Source organism: Scomber japonicus, chromosome 14 (assembly GCF_027409825.1).
Source record: "Scomber japonicus isolate fScoJap1 chromosome 14, fScoJap1.pri, whole genome shotgun sequence".
NCBI classification, from domain to species: Eukaryota; Metazoa; Chordata; class Actinopteri; order Scombriformes; family Scombridae; genus Scomber; species Scomber japonicus.
Window position 1 is genome coordinate 2774589 of NC_070591.1, and position 17742 is coordinate 2792330.

Sequence of the window (17742 nt, forward strand, 5' to 3'; positions counted from 1 at the left end):
TCCTTCCTTCCTATCTCCCTTCCCTCTGTCCTTCCTTCCTCCCTCCCTCCTTACTCCTTTTCTTCCTCCTTCCTTCCTTCCATCTGTCCTTCCTTCCTTCCTCCCTCCCTCCTTACTCCTTTTCTTCTTTCCCTCCTTCCTTCCTTCCTTCCTTCCTTCCTTCCTCCCTTCCTTGACTGAGGACAACAGGAGGGTTAAACTTGTTCTTCTTGTTCTTGTCCGTCAGGTGCAGAGTCGTCTGGCGGGCATCGAGGAGCGTTATAAGGAAGTGGTGGAGCTGACGCGTCTCAGGAAGCAGGCGCTGCAGGACGCGTTGGCGCTCTACAGGATGCTGAGCGAAGCGAGCGCCTGCGAGGTCTGGATCGACGAGAAGGAGCAGTGGCTCAACAGCATGGAGATCCCCGAGAAACTGGAGGACCTCGAAGTCGTCCAGCATCGGTAGGAGAGAGAGAGAGAGAGAGAGAGAGAGAGAGAGAGAGAGAGAGAGAGAGAGAGAGAGAGAGAGAGAGAGAGAGAGAGAGAGAGAGAGAGAGAGAGAGAGAGAGAGAGAGAGAGAGAGAGAGAGAGAGAGAGAGAGAGAGAGAGAGAGAGAGAGCATTCAAAGAACTTTTAACCCTTCTCCTTCAGTCAAGAAAGGAAAGGAGGGAGGAAGAAGGGAGGGAGGAAGGGAAAAAGAAGGAAGGAAAGGAGGAAGGGAGAAATATAGGAAGAAGGAAGGAAAGGAGAGAGGAAGGAAGGAAGAAGAAATGGAGGGAGGAAAAGAGGAAGGGGGAAGGACAGACGAGAGAGAGAGAGACAGATTTAACATTTAAAGAACTTTTAACCCTTCTGTTGTCCACGAGTCAAGGAAGGTAAGGAGGGAGGAAGAAGGAAAGGAAAGGACAGAAGGTAGGAGGGAGGGAAACAGAAGGAAGGGAGGAAGGAAGGAAAGAAGGAGGGAGGGAGGGAGGGAAGGAGGGAGGAAGGAAAGAAGTAAGGAAGGAATGGAGAGAGGAAGGGAGGAAGGACAGACAAAAGAGAGAGAGAGAGAGAGGAGCTTATTGTTAAAAAGGATCGTACATGTTAGCTTGTGTCATAGATATAAAAGAGATGCTCAGATGTCCCAGCTTCCCTGAATGCACCACCAGTGTTTTTACAGTCTTAACTTTCACTAACAACAAATAGTGAAGATGACTCAACGTTTATAGAGTCTGCAGCGACTAGTGAAACTGAGCCAAATCAGTGGCTGGAAAGAAAGAAATTGATCCAAACAAGCTGATGATTAAAAAAAAAAGATTAAAAAAAAAAAAGATTAAAAAAAAAAAGATTTACAAAAAACACAATTTATAGTTTTTGGGATCAAACATGTTAAAAGTAATCCTGTAATTCTCCACAGCAGGCGGTGGGAACCAGAGCACCAGACTGCAGGTTACACACTGTTTAAAAGGCTGGCGCTGAGTGTGTGTGTGTGTGTGTCTGTCAGTGTGTGTGTGTGTGTGTCTGTGTGTGTGTGTGTGTGTGTTTTGGGCTGTGGTTACACGGTTCGTTCTCAGCAGCCTCTGACTCCATTTTTCAGCCACTTGTTTTCTCTCCATATTGTTTGACCGCAAAGCATCACATGGATCCTTTCCCAGACTCTGGTGAACATGTGTGTGTGTGTGTGTGTGTGTGTGTGTGTGTGTGTGTGTGTGTGTGTGTGTGTCAGCTCTTTAATAATACGTCTCTCTCTCTCTGTGAGGACCAAATTGGAGTTTTAAAGGCTTGAAGTGCAGTTTTTCCCCTAGGTGACTGCTTTATGGTGGCGGCGGCGGTCTCTGATGCACAGTGGGGGGCCGGGGGAGGGAGGGGGGGGGGGCGGGGGGAGGGGGGGGGTGTCAGATTAGACTAACACCCTTTACTTTTCCAGCAGCTAGAGAAACAACAGACTAGACTTGAGAAGCATTTATAATACCTGACACACTGAAGTCAAATGCTGCTGATTTCTGAATTAAAGCTGCAGTTGGTCTTATAAGAGTAACTTTGACTCTCACTATGTAAAGAAGCATTACATGAAACTAGTAATCTATAAAATAAAAAAGAACAGGCTCATTTAGCCCCGCCTACTGCTCCTACTGAACCAATCAGAGCCAGGATTGTGTCTGATGGAGGGTCTGACAGCTGTCGATCACTGCTCACGCAAACAGGCTCCTCCCCCTTTCCTCCACACAGGCCCCTCCCCCTTCCTCCTCACAGGTCCCTCCCACTTCCTCCACACAGGCTCCTCCCCTTTCCTCCTCACAGGCCTCTCCCCCTTCCTCCACACAGACCCCTCCCCCTTTCTCCTCATAGCCCCTCCCCTTACCCCTCACAGGCCCCTCCCCTTCCTCCTCATAGCCCCACCCCTTCCTCCTCACAGACTCCTCCCCTTCCTCTTCACAGGCTCCTCCCCCTTCCTCCTCACAGCCCCCCTCCCACTTCCTCCACACAGACTCCTTCCCCTTCCTCCTCATGGACTCCTCCCCTTCCTCCTCACACGCCCCTCCCCCTTCCTCCTCACAGGTCCCTTCCCCTTCCTCCTCACAAGCCTCTTCCTCCTCACAGGCCTCTCCCACTTCCTCCACACAGGCCTCTCCCACTTCCTCCACACAGACTCCTCCCCTTCCTCCTCACAAGCCCCTCCCCCTTCCTCCTCACAGACTCCCCCTTCCTCCTCACAGGCCCCTCCCCCTTCCTCCTCAGCTCGGTCTAGCTCATATCTCTAGTTTCTAGGTAAGGTATAGCCATGTGAAAGTCTCTGTAAAGCGTTTTATATCTAGCTGTGTGGAGTGTAGCTCATGTATTACCAATCGTGTGCACGTGGTCTCGTGCACGTCAGCCTCCTCTGGGGGAGGGGCTTTGGAGGCAGGGCAGGAGTGCAGCGGAGAGGGAGGGGGAGGGATCTGACAGTTGTACTTCTTCAAATGTGATGCTAAATCCTCTCTCTCCTCAAAGTTACCAACTGCAGCTTGAACAGATATTTAACATTATTCTTGGCATTAATAAAACATTTGGGGGGGGGGGGGGGGTTCTTGTTGTGCAATTATATGGGAAATAATGAAGTGAAGTCATTTTTGTCTGATTCTCATTTTCTTTACAGAGCAGTTTGAGCAGCTATTGTAAAAAATGAGGTTTATGTTAAGTTAAAAGTTGGAGGCTGGAGGACGGTTTATCTTCCTGAGGGCTTTCACAAGTTCAGAAGTAGAACATATTAGTGTGTTTGTGTGTTTTACTCAACAGAGATCAGCTGAGAACACTTGACTTTTCTTTATTTCATCATAACAACAACATACTTGTGTTTATTGTAAAAACATTTAAGAAGTTCATTGCTACACAACTAAGAGTCCAAATAAACACGGAGCCATTAAAACAAATAGATAAACCAAATCGTGTCATTTACAATATAACATGCAGCAAGACAGCTCCTGTCCTCTGAAATGAAGCCAACCAGGAAGTAACTTAGAGCTGCATTCTATCAAAAGGCCACCAGGGGGCGACCGTCTCTATACAAGTCAATGGAGAATTCACCAACTTCTCACTTGATTTCTAACCTCAGTAAACGTTTTCAAAATGTGTTTATGGTCTCAATCGCTAGTTTAAAGCCTTCTTCAATGCAGTATGATGTTCATTTGGGACATTTTGGCCTCCCTGATTTTATATGTGACGATAAAGCAGGGTATGCATTAGGGGGCGGGGCTACGTCCTGATTGACAGGTTGATTGACCAATGTCCTTGAGATCCAGCCCCTCGTAACCATAGCAACCTCCCCGCTCCGCCCATGGCCCCCGCCTCATGCCCATATAAGTAGAATCCGTGTTTTTATTTTTCCCAGCATGCACGTGAAATTTTCAAGATGGCGCTGCCTAGATTAGAAACTATTGGCTTCCGAGCAGCAGTCCACAAACCAATGGGTGACGTCACAGATGTTACGTCCATTTCTTTTATACAGTCTGTGGAAAAGATCCTAAAAGGTTGATATTTGAGGAAGAACGTAGTTGAGTGGTGGAGTGAAGAACGAGGAGGCCCATAAACGTAGGCATGGTTGCTAAGGTGGTTGCTAAGGTGTTTCCACTCTCATATTTCATATTTACATTAAAGAGACGGCCTGTTAATAGACAGAGGCTGAACTGAGCGGCTGCATAAAGGACCAGTAGAAGATAAATAAGGAGTTTTTATTCCAGTAGAGACTCACAATATTAATATAGAGATGGAGATGAGAAGAATATGAGTCATTTAAAGCATTATAAGAATAAAACATGACACAGCAACTTTTCTAGAAATGTTATAAACCAATCTGATGTGTGTGTGGAGGTGTGTGTGTGGAGGTGTGTGTGTGTGTGTGGCAGCCTGGTGTTGCTTACATGTGGTTTAATCAAAGTAAAGTGTGCATATAGATTTATCCACATATCTGTCGTGCTGCCTTCAGGCGCTGCAGGGATTTAATGAACTGACGGAGCTGTTAACGTTACTGTGGACAGACACATTATCTGATTTACTTTCCTCCTTGTTTAAATTTACCCAGCGTCCTCTCTTGTTTGCCTCGCCAGGTTTGAGAGCCTGGAGCCGGAAATGAACAACCAGGCCTCCCGCGTTGCCGTGGTCAACCAGGTTGCCAGGCAACTGATCCACAGCGGACATCCCAGCGAGGAGAAAATAAAAGCCCAGCAAGACAAACTCAACACCAGGTATTCTGACACAGCTCAAATTGACCCCGTCTCTTTTGACTGTTCCTTTCTTTCTTTCTTTCTTTCTTTCTTTCTTTCTTTCTTTCTTTCTTTCTTTCCTTCTTTCTTTCTTTCTTCCTTCCTTCCTTCCTTCCTTCCATCCTTTCTTTAATTGTTCCATTGTTCTTCCCCTCCTTCTATACTTCTTTCCTCACTTCCTTCCATCTTTCCTTGCTTCTTACTACTTTCCTCCCTCCCTCCCTCCCTCCCTCCCCCCCCTCCCTCCTTTCCTTCCTCCCTCCCTCCTTACTCCTTCCCTTCCTTCCTTCCTTCCTCATCTCATAAACTGGGATTATCAGGGAAATAACTCCGGTGTTCATTAGCATTATCTGTGTAATTGTTAATTATTATGACTTTTATTTTGAAAGGGTCAGACAATTTGTTATTATATAAAGGAAATATTCAAATTTCTAGTTTGATACACAGAACTACACACTGGAAATTAAGTATTTTATGTCAGTTAAAGAATCTGATTTATTAAGAATTATTAAGAAACAGCTATGTATAAACCTGATTATAATAAACTGAATCCTCTCTGTGCAATGTCTTAAACACTAAACTTTTAAATACTGTGTCTGTGTGTCCGTCCAGGTGGAGTCAGTTCAGAGACCTGGTGGACCAGAAGAAGGACAGTCTGAGCTCTGCGTTGGGCGTCCAGAACTACCACCTGGAGTGCAACGAGACCAAGTCCTGGATCAAAGAGAAGACCAAGGTACCGACAGAAACAGCTGAAACCAACCACAGCTTCCTGTTTACTATAAAAGTTATATTACGGCTGGGCCAAAAAAAAAAAAATCGATTTTTATATTAATAGCGATTTTTAAAAATCGATTCTCATACAAAAATCGATTTAAATTTTTTTATTTTTTTAAGGAAGGAAGGAAGGAGTAGGGAGGGAGGAAAGGAGTAGGGAGGAAGGGAGGAAGGTATGGAGGGAGGGAGGGAGGAAAGTAGTAAGGAAGGAAGGAAAGGAGTAAGGAGGGAGGGAGGGAGGAAAGTAGTAAGGAAGGAAGGAAAGGAGTAAGGAGGGAGGGAGGGAGGGAGGAAGGAAAGGAGTAAGGAGGGAGGAAGGAAGGAAAGAAGCAAGGAGGGATAGAAGGAAGGAAGAAAAGGAGGGAGGGAGGAAGGAAGGAAGTAAGGGCAGAGGGAGGGAGGAAGGAAGGAAGGAAGGACAGAGGGAAGGGAGAGAGGAAGAAAGGATGGAAGGGAGGATTGAAGGAGGAAAGGAAGGAAGGAAGGAAGGAAGGGAGGGAGGAGGAAGGAAGGAAAGGAGGGAAGAAGGAAGGAAGGTAAGTAAGGAGGAAGGGAGGAGGGGAGGAAGGAAGCGAAGGGGAGGAAGGAAGGAAAGGAAGGAAGGAGGGAAGGAAGGGAGGAGGGAAGGAAGGAAGTAAAGAGGGAAGGAAGAAAAGGAGGGAGGGAGGGAGGAAAGAAAGGAGTAAGGAGAGAGGAAGGAAGAAAAGGAGGGAAGAAGGAAGGAGGGAAAGGAGGAGGAAGGAAGGAGAAAGGAAGGAAGGAAGGAAAGGAGGAGGAGGAAAGAGGGAAGGAAGGAAAGGAGGAGGGAAGGAAGGGAGGAAAGAGGGAAGGAAGGAAGGAAAGGAGGAGGAAGGAAGGAAAGGAGGGAAGAAGGAAGGAAGAAAAGGAGGGAAGAAGGAAGGGAGGATGGAAGGAAAGGAGGGAAGAGGGAAGGAAAGGAGGAGGGAAGGAAGGGAGGAAGAAAAGGAGGGAGAAAGGAAGGAAGGAAAGGAGGAGGAGGAAAGAGGGAAGGAAGGGAGGGAAGGAATGAAAGGTGGAGGAAGGAAGGGAAGGAAGGAAAGGAGGAGGGAAGGAAGGGAGGAAAGGAGGGAAGAAGGAAGGAAGGAAAGGAGGAGGGAAGGAAGGGAGGAAAGGAGGGAAGAAGGAAGGAAGGAAAGGAGGAGGGAAGGAAGGGAAGGAAGAAAAGGAGGAGGGGAGGAAGAAAAGGAGGGAAGGAAGGAATAAAAGGAGGTAATAAGGCTTTCCTCTGGTCTAACGTACCGCCCCTCCCTTTTCCCTTTGCCGTCGTCTCCCAGGTGATCGAGTCGACCCAGGAGCTGGGCAACGACCTGGCGGGCGTCATGGCTCTGCAGAGGAAGCTGACGGGGATGGAGCGCGACCTGGCCGCCATCGAAGACAAGCTGGGAGACCTGGGAAAAGAGGCGGAGCGCTTGTCCACCGAACACCCGGATCAGTCTGAGGCCATCAAGGGACGACTGGCCGAGATCACCGGCGTGTGGGAGGAGATGAAGGTAAGAGAAGATTTAGTATACTTTCTTTTCTTTCTTTCTTTCTTTCTTTCTTTCTTTCTTTCTTTCTTTCTTTCTTTCTTTCTTCCTTCCTTCCTCCCTCTTTCTTAAATTTTTCTGTCGTTCTTCCCCTCCTTCTATACTTCTTTCCTCACTTCCTTCCTTCCTTCTTTCCTTCCTTCCTCCCTCTTTCTTAAATTTTTCTGTCGTTCTTCCCCTACTTCTATACTTCTTTCCTCACTTCCTTCCTTCCTTCTTTCCTTCCTTCCTCCCTCTTTCTTAAATTTTTCTGTCGTTCTTCCCCTCCTTCTATACTTCTTTCCTCACTTCCTTCCTTCCTTCCTCCCTCCCTACTCCTTTCCTTCCTTCCTTCCTTCTTTCTTTCCTTCTTTCCTTCCTTCCTTCCTCTTTCTTTAATTTTTCCTTCATTCTTCCTCTCCTTCTATACTTCTTTCCTCACTTCCTTCCATCCTTCCTTGCTTCTTACTATTTTCCTTCCTTCTTCTCCCTCCTTTCCTTCCTGCCTCCCTCCTTACTCCCTTCCTTCCTTCCTTCCTCAGCTACCACTACCATTCTTGGAAAAGTACAATCCAGTATCGGAAAGAAAGAAAGAAGTCTTGAGATTGAAACAAACATGGCCGTAGCTACCGTAGAGGACACTGAGCTCATGTCCTCTGTATGTTTTTCTTGAAGTTTTGTTTAATTGTGAAAGAAAAATAGCATCAACAGACCGTCACTTGCAGATACCGCTGCCGACCAGCCAGTGGCGGAGTGAAGCATTGAAATCCACCGGTGTTTTGTCCCAACTGGTTTCCAACTGGTTTCCAATTTAAAGGATAATTACCAATTTTTACAACCTGGACCTTATTTCTAATATAAAATACGATCATTAACTCACCCAGACAACTTTGGTGTCATTTGGAGTCGTTCAGATGAAATTAGCTCCAGTGTTGCGCCGCGTATATCCGTATAATGCGAGTACACAGGGCACTGAAGCTCAACCTCTACAGTATATAACACATTATCTGAAGCTCAGCCTCTATATAACACATTATCTGAAGCCTCTATATAACACATTATCTGAAGCCTCTATATAACACATTATCTGAAGCCTCTATATAACACATTATCTGAAGCCTCTATATAACACATTATCTGAAGCCTCTATATAACACATTATCTGAAGCCTCTATATAACACATTATCTGAAGCCTCTATATAACACATTATCTGAAGCCTCTATATAACACATTATCTGAAGCCTCTATATAACACATTATCTGAAGCCTCTATATAACACATTATCTGAAGCCTCTATATAACACATTATCTGAAGCTCAGCCTCTATATAACACATTATCTGAAGTCTCTATATAACACATTATCTGAAGCTCAGCCTCTATATAACACATTATCTGAAGCTCAGCCTCTATATAACACATTATCTGAAGTCTCTATATAACACATTATCTGAAGCCTCTATATAACACATTATCTGAAGCCTCTATATAACACATTATCTGAAGTCTCTATATAACACATTATCTGAAGTCTCTATATAACACATTATCTGAAGCCTCTATATAACACATTATCTGAAGTCTCTATATAACACATTATCTGAAGCTCAGCCTCTATATAACACATTATCTGAAGCCTCTATATAACACATTATCTGAAGCCTCTATATAACACATTATCTGAAGCCTCTATATAACACATTATCTGAAGCCTCTATATAACACATTATCTGAAGCCTCTATATAACACATTATCTGAAGCCTCTATATAACACATTATCTGAAGCCTCTATATAACACATTATCTGAAGCCTCTATATAACACATTATCTGAAGCCTCTATATAACACATTATCTGAAGCTCAGCCTCTATATAACACATTATCTGAAGCCTCTATATAACACATTATCTGAAGCCTCTATATAACACATTATCTGAAGCCTCTATATAACACATTATCTGCCATGAAACTAGTTAATTTCACCAATATTTAGTTATGATACGTTAGTGCTATTCCCCTCCGAGCCCGTGGTGGCATGTGAGGCCAGGAGATAAACGTCTGTATCACGACACTGGAGAATTTCCGCTCAATGATAAACCGGGCTGTGGTAGAGACGTTCGGAAATGACATCATCCAGATCAGAGGTTAGTATAGGTCAACCTACAGACCCCGGATGTTGATAACATGCCACCACAGGCTTGGAGGGGAATAGTTTGTGAACTGTTTGTGAAATGTTTACTTTTGTGAACTGTTCATTCATTGGATAAGCCCTTTTCTCCCAGCATGCTTTGCTCCAGTCCACATTTTAAGAACAAACAAAGAAAATAATATATTGCAGTTATAATTTTTTAAATATGCAACCATGGAAGTTGTAGAAAACTGAAATAGGAGTTGATTTAACCTCCCAGTCGTCCTCTCCAGTCTGTTTTGACTGTTCCTTCCTTCCTTCCATCTGTCCTTCCTCCCTCCCTCCTTCTCTCTTTCTTTCCTTCCTCCATCCCCCTTTCTTCCTTCCTTCCTCCCTCCCTCCTTTCCTTCCTCCCTCCCTTTGCTCCCTCCTTCCTTCTCCCTTTCATTCCTCCTCCCTACCTCCTTCCCTTCCTTCTTTCCTTCCTTCCTTCCTTCCTTCCTCCCTCCTTTCCTTCCTCCCTTCCTCCCTTCTTTCCTTCCTTCCTTCTCTCCTTCCTTTTCTTCCTTCCTTCTTTCTTTCCTTCCTTCCTTTCCTTCCTTCCTTCCTTTCCTCCTTCCCTTCCTTCTTTCCTCCCTTTCTCCTACCTTCCTTATTTCCTCCATCCTTCCTTCCTACCTTTCCTTCCTCCCTTCCTTCCTTCTTTCCTTTCCTCCCTTCCTTCCTTCTTCCTTCCTTCCTCCCTCCTTTCCTTCCTCCCTTCCTCCCTTCTTTCCTTCCTTCCTTCTTTCCTTCCTCCCTTCCTTCCTTCTTTCCTTCCTTCCTTTCCTTCCTCCCTTCCTTCTTTCCTTTCCTCCCTTCCTTCCTTCTTCCTTCCTTCCTCCCTCCTTTCCTTCCTCCCTTCCTCTCTCCCTTCCTCCCTCCCTTTGCTCCCTCCTTCCTCCTCCCTTTCATTCCTCCTCCCTACCTCCTTCCCTTCCTTCTTTCCTCCCTTTCTCCTACCTTCCCTATTTCCTCCATCCTTCCTTCCTTCCTTTCATTCCTCCCTTCCTTCCTTCTTTCCTTTCCTCCCTTCCTTCCTTCTTCCTTCCTTCCTCCCTTCCTCCCTTCCTCCCTTCCTTCCTTCTTTCCTTTCCTCTCTTCCTTCCTTCTTCCTTCCTTCCTCCCTCCTTTCCTTCCTCCCCTCCTCCCTACCTCCTTCCCTTCCTTCTTTCCTCCCTTTCTCCTACCTTCCTTATATCCTCCATCCTTCCTTCCTTCCTTTCCTTCCTCCCTTCCTTCCTTCTTTCCTTTCCTCCCTTCCTTCCTTCTTCCTTCCTTCCTCCCTCCTTTCCTCCCTCCTTCTCTCTTTCTTTCCTTCCTCCCTCCCTTTGCTCCTTCCTTTTCTTCCTTCTTTCCTTCCTTCCTCCCTACCTCCTTCCCTTCCTTCTTTCCTCCTTTCCTCCCTTCCTTCCTCCCTCCTTTCCTTCCATCTGTCCTTCCTCCCTCCTTCTCTCTTTCTTTCCTTCCTCCCTCCCTTTGCTCCCTCCTTCCTTCTCCCTTTCATTCCTCCTCCCTCCCTCCCTTCCTTCTTTCCTCCCTTTCTCCTACCTTCCTTATTTCCTCCATCCTTCCTTCCTTCCTTTCCTTCCTCCCTTCCTTCCTTCTTTCCTTTCCTCCCTTCCTTCCTTCTTCCTTCCTTCCTCCCTCCTTTCCTTCCTCCCTTCCTCTCTTCTTTCCTCCCTCCCTTTGCTCCCTCCTTCCTTCTCCCTTTCATTCCTCCTTCCCTTCCTTCTTTCCTCCCTTTCTCCTACCTTCCTTATTTCCTCCATCCTTCCATCCTTCCTTTCCTTCCTCCCTTCCTTCCTTCTTTCCTTTCCTCCCTTCCTTCCTTCTTCCTTCCTTCCTCCCTCCTTTCCTTCCTCCCTTCCTCCCTTCTTTCCTTCCTTCCTTCTTTCCTTCCTTTTCTTCCTCCCTTCCTTCCTTCTTTCCTTTCCTCCCTTCCTTCCTTCTTCCTTTCTTCCTCCCTCCTTTCCTTCCTCCCTTCCTTCCTTCTTTCCTTTCCTCTCTTCCTTCCTCCCTCCTTTCCTTCCTCCCTTCCTTCCTTCTTCCTTCCTTCCTCCCTCCTTTCCTCCCTCCTTCTCTCTTTCTTTCCTTCCTCCCTCCCTTTGCTCCCTCCTTCCTTCTCCCTTTCATTCCTCCTCCCTACCTCCTTCCCTTCCTTCTTTCCTCCTTTCCTCCCTTCCTTCCTCCCTCCTTTCCTTCCATCTGTCCTTCCTCCCTCCTTCTCTCTTTCTTTCCTTCCTCCCTCCCTTTGCTCCCTCCTTCCTTCTCCCTTTCATTCCTCCTCCCTCCCTCCCTTCCTTCTTTCCTCCCTTTCTCCTACCTTCCTTATTTCCTCCATCCTTCCTTCCTTCCTTTCCTTCCTCCCTTCCTTCCTTCTTTCCTTTCCTCCCTTCCTTCCTTCTTCCTTCCTTCCTCCCTCCTTTCCTTCCTCCCTTCCTCTCTTCTTTCCTCCCTCCCTTTGCTCCCTCCTTCCTTCTCCCTTTCATTCCTCCTTCCCTTCCTTCTTTCCTCCCTTTCTCCTACCTTCCTTATTTCCTCCATCCTTCCATCCTTCCTTTCCTTCCTCCCTTCCTTCCTTCTTTCCTTTCCTCCCTTCCTTCCTTCTTCCTTCCTTCCTCCCTCCTTTCCTTCCTCCCTTCCTCCCTTCTTTCCTTCCTTCCTTCTTTCCTTCCTTTCTTCCTCCCTTCCTTCCTTCTTTCCTTTCCTCCCCTTCCTTCCTTCTTCCTTTCTTCCTCCCTCCTTTCCTTCCTCCCTTCCTCCCTTCTTTCCTTCCTTCCTTCCTGTTTCTTCCTTCTTTTCCTTCCTCCCTTCCTTCCCTTCTTTCCTTTCCTCTCTTCCTTCTCCCTCTTTCCTTCCTCCCTTCCTTCCTTCTTCCTTCCTTCCTCCCTCCTTTCCTCCCTCCTTCTCTCTTTCTTTCCTTCCTCCCTCCCCTTTGCTCCCTCCTTCCTTCTCCCTTTCATTCCTCCTCCCTACCTCCTTCCCTCCTTCTTTCCTCCTTTCCTCCCTTCCTTCCTCCCTCCTTTCCTTCCATCTGTCCTTCCTCCCTCCTTCTCTCTTTCTTTCCTTCCTCCCTCCCTTTGCTCCCTCCTTCCTTCTCCCTTCATTCCTCCTCCCTCCCTCCCTTCCTTCTTTCCTCCCTTTCTCCTACCTTCCTTATTTCCTCCATCCTTCCTTCCTTCCTTTCCTTCCTCCCTTCCTTCCTTCTTTCCTTTCCTCCCTTCCTTCCTTCTTCCTTCCTTCCTCCCTCCTTTCCTTCCTCCCTTCCTCTCTTCTTTCCTCCCTCCCTTTGCTCCCTCCTTCCTTCTCCCTTTCTTCCTCCTTCCCTTCCTTCTTTCCTCCCTTTCTCCTACCTTCCTTATTTCCTCCATCCTTCCATCCTTCCTTTCCTTCCTCCCCCTTCCTTCCTTCTTTCCTTTCCTCCCTTCCTTCCTTCTTCCTTCCTTCCTCCCTCCTTTCCCTTCCTCCCTTCCTCCCTTCTTTCCTTCCTTCCTCTTTCCTTCCTTTTCTTCCTCCCTTCCTTCCTTCTTTCCTTTCCTCCCTTCCTTCCTTCTTCCTTTCTTCCTCCCTCCTTTCCTTCCTCCCTTCCTCCCTTCTTTCCTTCCTTCCTTCCTTTTCTTCCTTCTTTTCCTTCCTCCCTTCCTTCCTTCTTTCCTTTCCTCTCTTCCTTCCTCCCTCCTTTCCTTCCTCCCTTCCTCCCTTCTTTCCTTCTTCCTTCCTCCCTTCTTTCCTTCCTTCTCTTCTTTCCTTCCTTTTCTTCCTTCCTTCTTTCCTTCCTTCCTTTCCTTCCTTTCCTTCCTCCCCTTCCTTCTTTCTTTCCTTTCCTCCCTTCCTTCCTTCTTCCTTCCTTCCTTCCTCCCTCCTTTCTCCCTTCCTCCCTTCTTTCCTTCCTTCCTTCTTCCTTCTTTCCTTCCTCCCTTCCTTCCTTCCCTCCTTTCCTTCCTTCTTCCTCCCTTCCTTCCTTGACTCGAGGACAACAAGAGGGTTAAGTTGTAAAATCCCTGTCTACGGCCTTGGAAACAAACTCATCTTTTCTGTTCTCTGTTCCTCAGGACACCATGAAGAACCGTGAGGAGTCTTTGGGCGAGGCCAGCAAGCTGCAGCAGTTCCTCCGCGACCTGGACGACTTCCAGTCCTGGCTGTCGCGGACTCAGACCGCCATCGCCTCCGAGGACATGCCCAACACGCTGGCCGAGGCCGAGAAGCTGCTGGCCAGCACGAGAACATCAAGAACGAGATCCGCAACTACGAGGAGGACTACCAGAAGATGCGGGACATGGGCGAGATGGTGACGCAGGGCCAGACGGACGCGCAGTACATGTTCCTACGGCAACGGCTGCAGGCGCTCGACACCGGCTGGAACGAGCTGCACAAGATGTGGGAGAACCGACAGAACCTGCTGTCCCAGTCTCACGCCTACCAGCTGTTCCTCAGGGACACCAAGCAGGCCGAAGCGTTCCTCAACAACCAGGTGAGTCTGTCTCGCATCTCCCCTTCCTCCCTTCCTTCCATCTGTCCTTCTGTCCTTTCTTCCTTCTGTCCTTCCTCCCTTCCCTTCCTTCGGTTTTTCCTTCATTCCTTCTGTCCTTCTGTCCTTCCTTCCTTTCTTCCATTTGTCTTCCTACCCTTCTTCCTTTGTCCTTCCTACCTTTCTTCCTTCTAAACTTCCCTACCTTTCTTCCTTCTGTCCTTCCTTCCATTTGTCCTTCCTACCTTTCTTCTCTCCTTCCTTTTGCCTCTTTCCTTCTTTCCTTCCTTCCTTCCATCTGTCCTTCCTCCCTTTCTTCCTTCTGTCCTTCCTTACATCTGTCCTTCCTCCGTTTCTTCTTCCTTCCTCCTTTCTTCCTTCCTCCCTTCCTCCCATCTGTCCTTCCTTCCTTTCTTCCTTCTGTCCTTCCTTCCATCTGTCCTTCCTCCCTTTCCTTCCATCTGTCCTTCCTCCCTTTCTTCCTTCTGTCCTTCCTTCCATTTGTCCTTCCTACCTTTCTTCTCTCCTTCCTTTTGCCTCTTTCCTTCTTTCCTTCCTTCCTTCCATCTGTCCTTCCTCCCTTTCTTCCTTCTGTCCTTCCTTCCATCTGTCCTTCCTCCATTTCTTCCTTCTGTCCTTCCTTCCTTTCTTCCTTCTGTCCTTCCTTCCTTCTGTCCTTCTGTCCTTCCTTCCATCTGTCCTTCCTCCCTTCCTTCCTTCGGTCTTTCCTTCCTTCCTTCTGTCCTTCTGTCCTTCCTTCCTTTCTTCCATTTGTCCTTCCTCCCTTCCTTCCATCTGTCCTTCTGTCCTTCCTTCCTTTCTTCCATCTGTCCTTCCTTCCCTTCCTTCCATCTGTCCTTCCTTCCTTTCTTCTTCTGTCCTTCCTTCCTTTCTTCCATTTGTCCTTCCTACCCTTCTTCCCTTTGTCCTTCCTACCTTTCTTCCTTCTGTCCTTCCTTCCATTTGTCCTTCCTACCTTTCTTCCTTCTGTCCTTCCTTCCATTTGTCCCTTCCTACCTTTCTTCTCTCCTTCCTTCCTTCTGTCCTTCCTTCCATCTGTCCTTCCTTCCTTCCTTCCATCTGTCCTTCCTCCCTTTCTTCCTTCTGTCCTTCCTTCCATCTGTCCTTCCTCCCGTTTCTTCCTTCCTTCCTCCCTTTCTTCCTTCTGTCCTTCCTTCCATCTGTCCTTCCTCCGTTTCTTCCTTCCTTCCTCCTTTCTTCCTTCTGTCCTTCCTTCCATCTGTCCTTCCTCCCTTTCTTCCTTCTGTCCTTCCTTCCATTTGTCCTTCCTACCTTTTCTTCTCTCCTTCCTTTTGCCTGTCCTTCCTTCCTTCCTTCCTTCCTTCCATCTGTCCTTCCTCCCTTTCTTCCTTCTGTCCTTCCTTCCATCTGTCCTTCCTCCGTTTCTTCCTTCCTTCCTCCCTTTCTTCCTTCTGTCCTTCCTTCCATCTGTCCTTCCTCCGTTTCTTCCATTCCTTCCTCCCTTTCTTCCTTCTGTCCTTCCTTCCATCTGTCCTTCCTCCGTTTCTTCCTTCCTTCCTTCCTTCCTTCCATCTGTCCTTCCTCCGTTTCTTCCTTCCTTCCTTCCTTCCTTCCCTCCATCTTTTTAATGACAAATAGGTCTTCATACCTGAACTTTATCTGTGCTTCTGCTTCAGCTGCAGGAAAATGTGGCTGCTGCTGCTGTCTGAATATAAATGTCTTCCCTTTTATTCTGAAGGATATTTTAAATCTTGATGTTTTTGTGGTCTTGGAGACAGAAAAATCAGTATTTTGGTCATGATTTGGCAAACAGTAGCCTTCCACAGCGAGGTCTGAAACCTTCCTTCTGTCCTTCCTACCTTTCTTCCTTCTCTCCTTCCTTCCTTCCGTCTGTCCTTCCTTCCATCTGTCCTTCCTCCCTTCCTTCCATCTGTCCTTCCTTCCTTTCTACCTTCTGTCATTCCTCCCATCTGTCCTTCCTCCCTTCCTTCTATCTGTCCTTCCTTCCATCTGTCCTTCCTCAACTTTCTTCCTTCTGTCCTTCCTTCCATCTGTCCTTCCTCCTTTCCTTCTGTCCTTCCTTCCATTTGTCCTTCCTACCTTTCTTCTCTCCTTCCTTTTGCCTGTCCTTCCTTCCTTCCTTCCTTCCTTCCATCTGTCCTTCCTCCCTTTCTTCCTTCTGTCCTTCCTTCCATCTGTCCTTCCTCCGTTTCTTCCTTCCTTCCTCCCTTTCTTCCTTCTGTCCTTCCTTCCATCTGTCCTTCCTCCGTTCTTCCTTCCATCTGTCCTTCCTTCCATCTGTCCTTCCTCCCTTCCTTCCATTCTTCCTTCTGTCCTTCCTTCCTTCTGTCCTTCCTACCTTTCTTCCTTCCGTCCTTCCTTCCATCTGTCCTTCTGTCCTTCCTTCCATCTGTCCTTCCTCCCTTCCTTCCTTCGGTCTTCCTTCCTTCCGTTCTGTCCTTCTGGCCTTCCTTCCTTTCTTCCATTTGTCCTTCTACCCTTCTTCCATTTGTCCTTCCTACCTTTCTTCTCTCCTTCCTTTTGCCTGTCCTTCCTTCCTTCCATCTGTCCTTCCTCCCTTTCTTCCTTCTGTCCTTCCTTCCATCTGTCCTTCCTCGGTTTCTTCCTTCCTTCCTCCCTTTCTTCCTTCTGTCCTTCCTTCCATCTGTCCTTCCTCCGTTTCTTCCTTCCTTCCTTCCTTCCTTCCATCTGTCCCTTCCATCTGTCCTTCCTCCGTCCTTCCTTCCTTCCTTCCCTCCATCTTTTTAATGGTCCACATGAGATCAAATTGGTCTGTATGTGGCCCTCGAATGAAAATGAGTTTGACATCCCTGATTTAAACGAATAACAATCGTATCTTTAGTGGAGAAGCAGCCTCACTCTCTCAGTATATTCCAGTATCTCAGTGTCAGGGAGGATTCATGGTTGTTTGTTGTTGTTGTGATCATGTGATCCGACCGCTGAACGAACTGTTCCCTCGTTAATGTCGTGATGCTGACACACAGTCAGTCCGTGATCAGCTGATACATATCTGACTTGGCGTTTGTCCAGCTCAGTATCATTGGAGGTCAAGTACACACACAAAGACAGACAGAGACACACACACACACACACACACACACAAACACACACACACACACAGAAAAACAGCCCAAACTGAAATAAAGCAGCAAGGAGAGAGGTCTGACAGTATAAATGGGGTTTTTGTTCATCAGTTTTTCTTTGAATTTTCTCAGATATACCATCAAAAAAGGAAGGAGAGGAGAGAGAGAGAAGAGAGAGAGAGAGGAAGGAGAGGAGAAGAGAGAGGAGAGGAGAGGAGAGAGAGAGAGAGGAAAGGAGAGGAGAGAGAGGAAGGAGGAGAGAGAGAGAGGAGAGGAAGGAGAGGAAGAGGAGAGAGAGGTAGAGGAGAGAGAGGTAGAGGAGAGAGAGAGAGAGAGGAAGGAAAGGAGAGAGAGGAAGGAGAGGAGAGAGAGGAAGGAGAGGAGAGAGAGGAAGAGGAGAGAGGAAGGATAGAGGAGAGAGAGGAAGAGAAGGAGAGAGAGAGGTAGAGGAGAGAGAGAGGAGAAGAGAGAGGAAGGAGAGGAGAGGGAGAGGAGGAGAGAGGAAGGAGAGGATGAGAGAGAGAGGAAGGAGAGGAAGCTTTTACTTTCTGATTCTACTTTTTACTCTTTGGGACATTTTTGTGAATGAAACTCAAGCCCACAAACAGAGCAGAAAGAGTCATTTTAGGGGCATTGATGAATTTCATTAAGCTGAAACTGAAATTTATAAAGGCTGCATCTGAAATCACTCCATATTTACCTTTATATGAGTGTCTGAATGTAGAGTGTGTAAATATCTTCACTAATTTGCCTTCAGATCTTCCAATTTTTCTGCTCATTTCACATTTTAAAGACATGAAAACTTCCGTCACATGACTCTACAGCTGATGGTGACGACACAAAATGACGACAATTAGTTTGGTGTCTGAAATCTTGATTTTCTGCTCTCTATCGAGTTGGATCAGAAAATATCAAAGAGGCCTATTTTTCATTTCTACCCTCTTAAATGTGAGGATTTGCTGTTTTTCTCCCTTTGATGTCATCTTAGACTAAATATCTTTGGGGTGTTTTGGCTTT

General features: G+C 47.0%; 1 protein-coding gene across 1 annotated transcript in view; it reads left to right on the forward strand.

Moving 5' to 3' along the window:
• The window catches only part of LOC128373255 (spectrin beta chain, non-erythrocytic 1-like), a 94449-nt gene that overhangs the window by 71931 nt on the left and 4776 nt on the right, over positions 1-17742 (forward strand). Inside the window, 6 exon segments of the mRNA XM_053333545.1 lie at positions 227-438; positions 4542-4679; positions 5310-5430; positions 6767-6982; positions 13224-13383; positions 13386-13642. Coding sequence (XP_053189520.1) covers positions 227-438; positions 4542-4679; positions 5310-5430; positions 6767-6982; positions 13224-13383; positions 13386-13642 — 1104 coding nt within the window.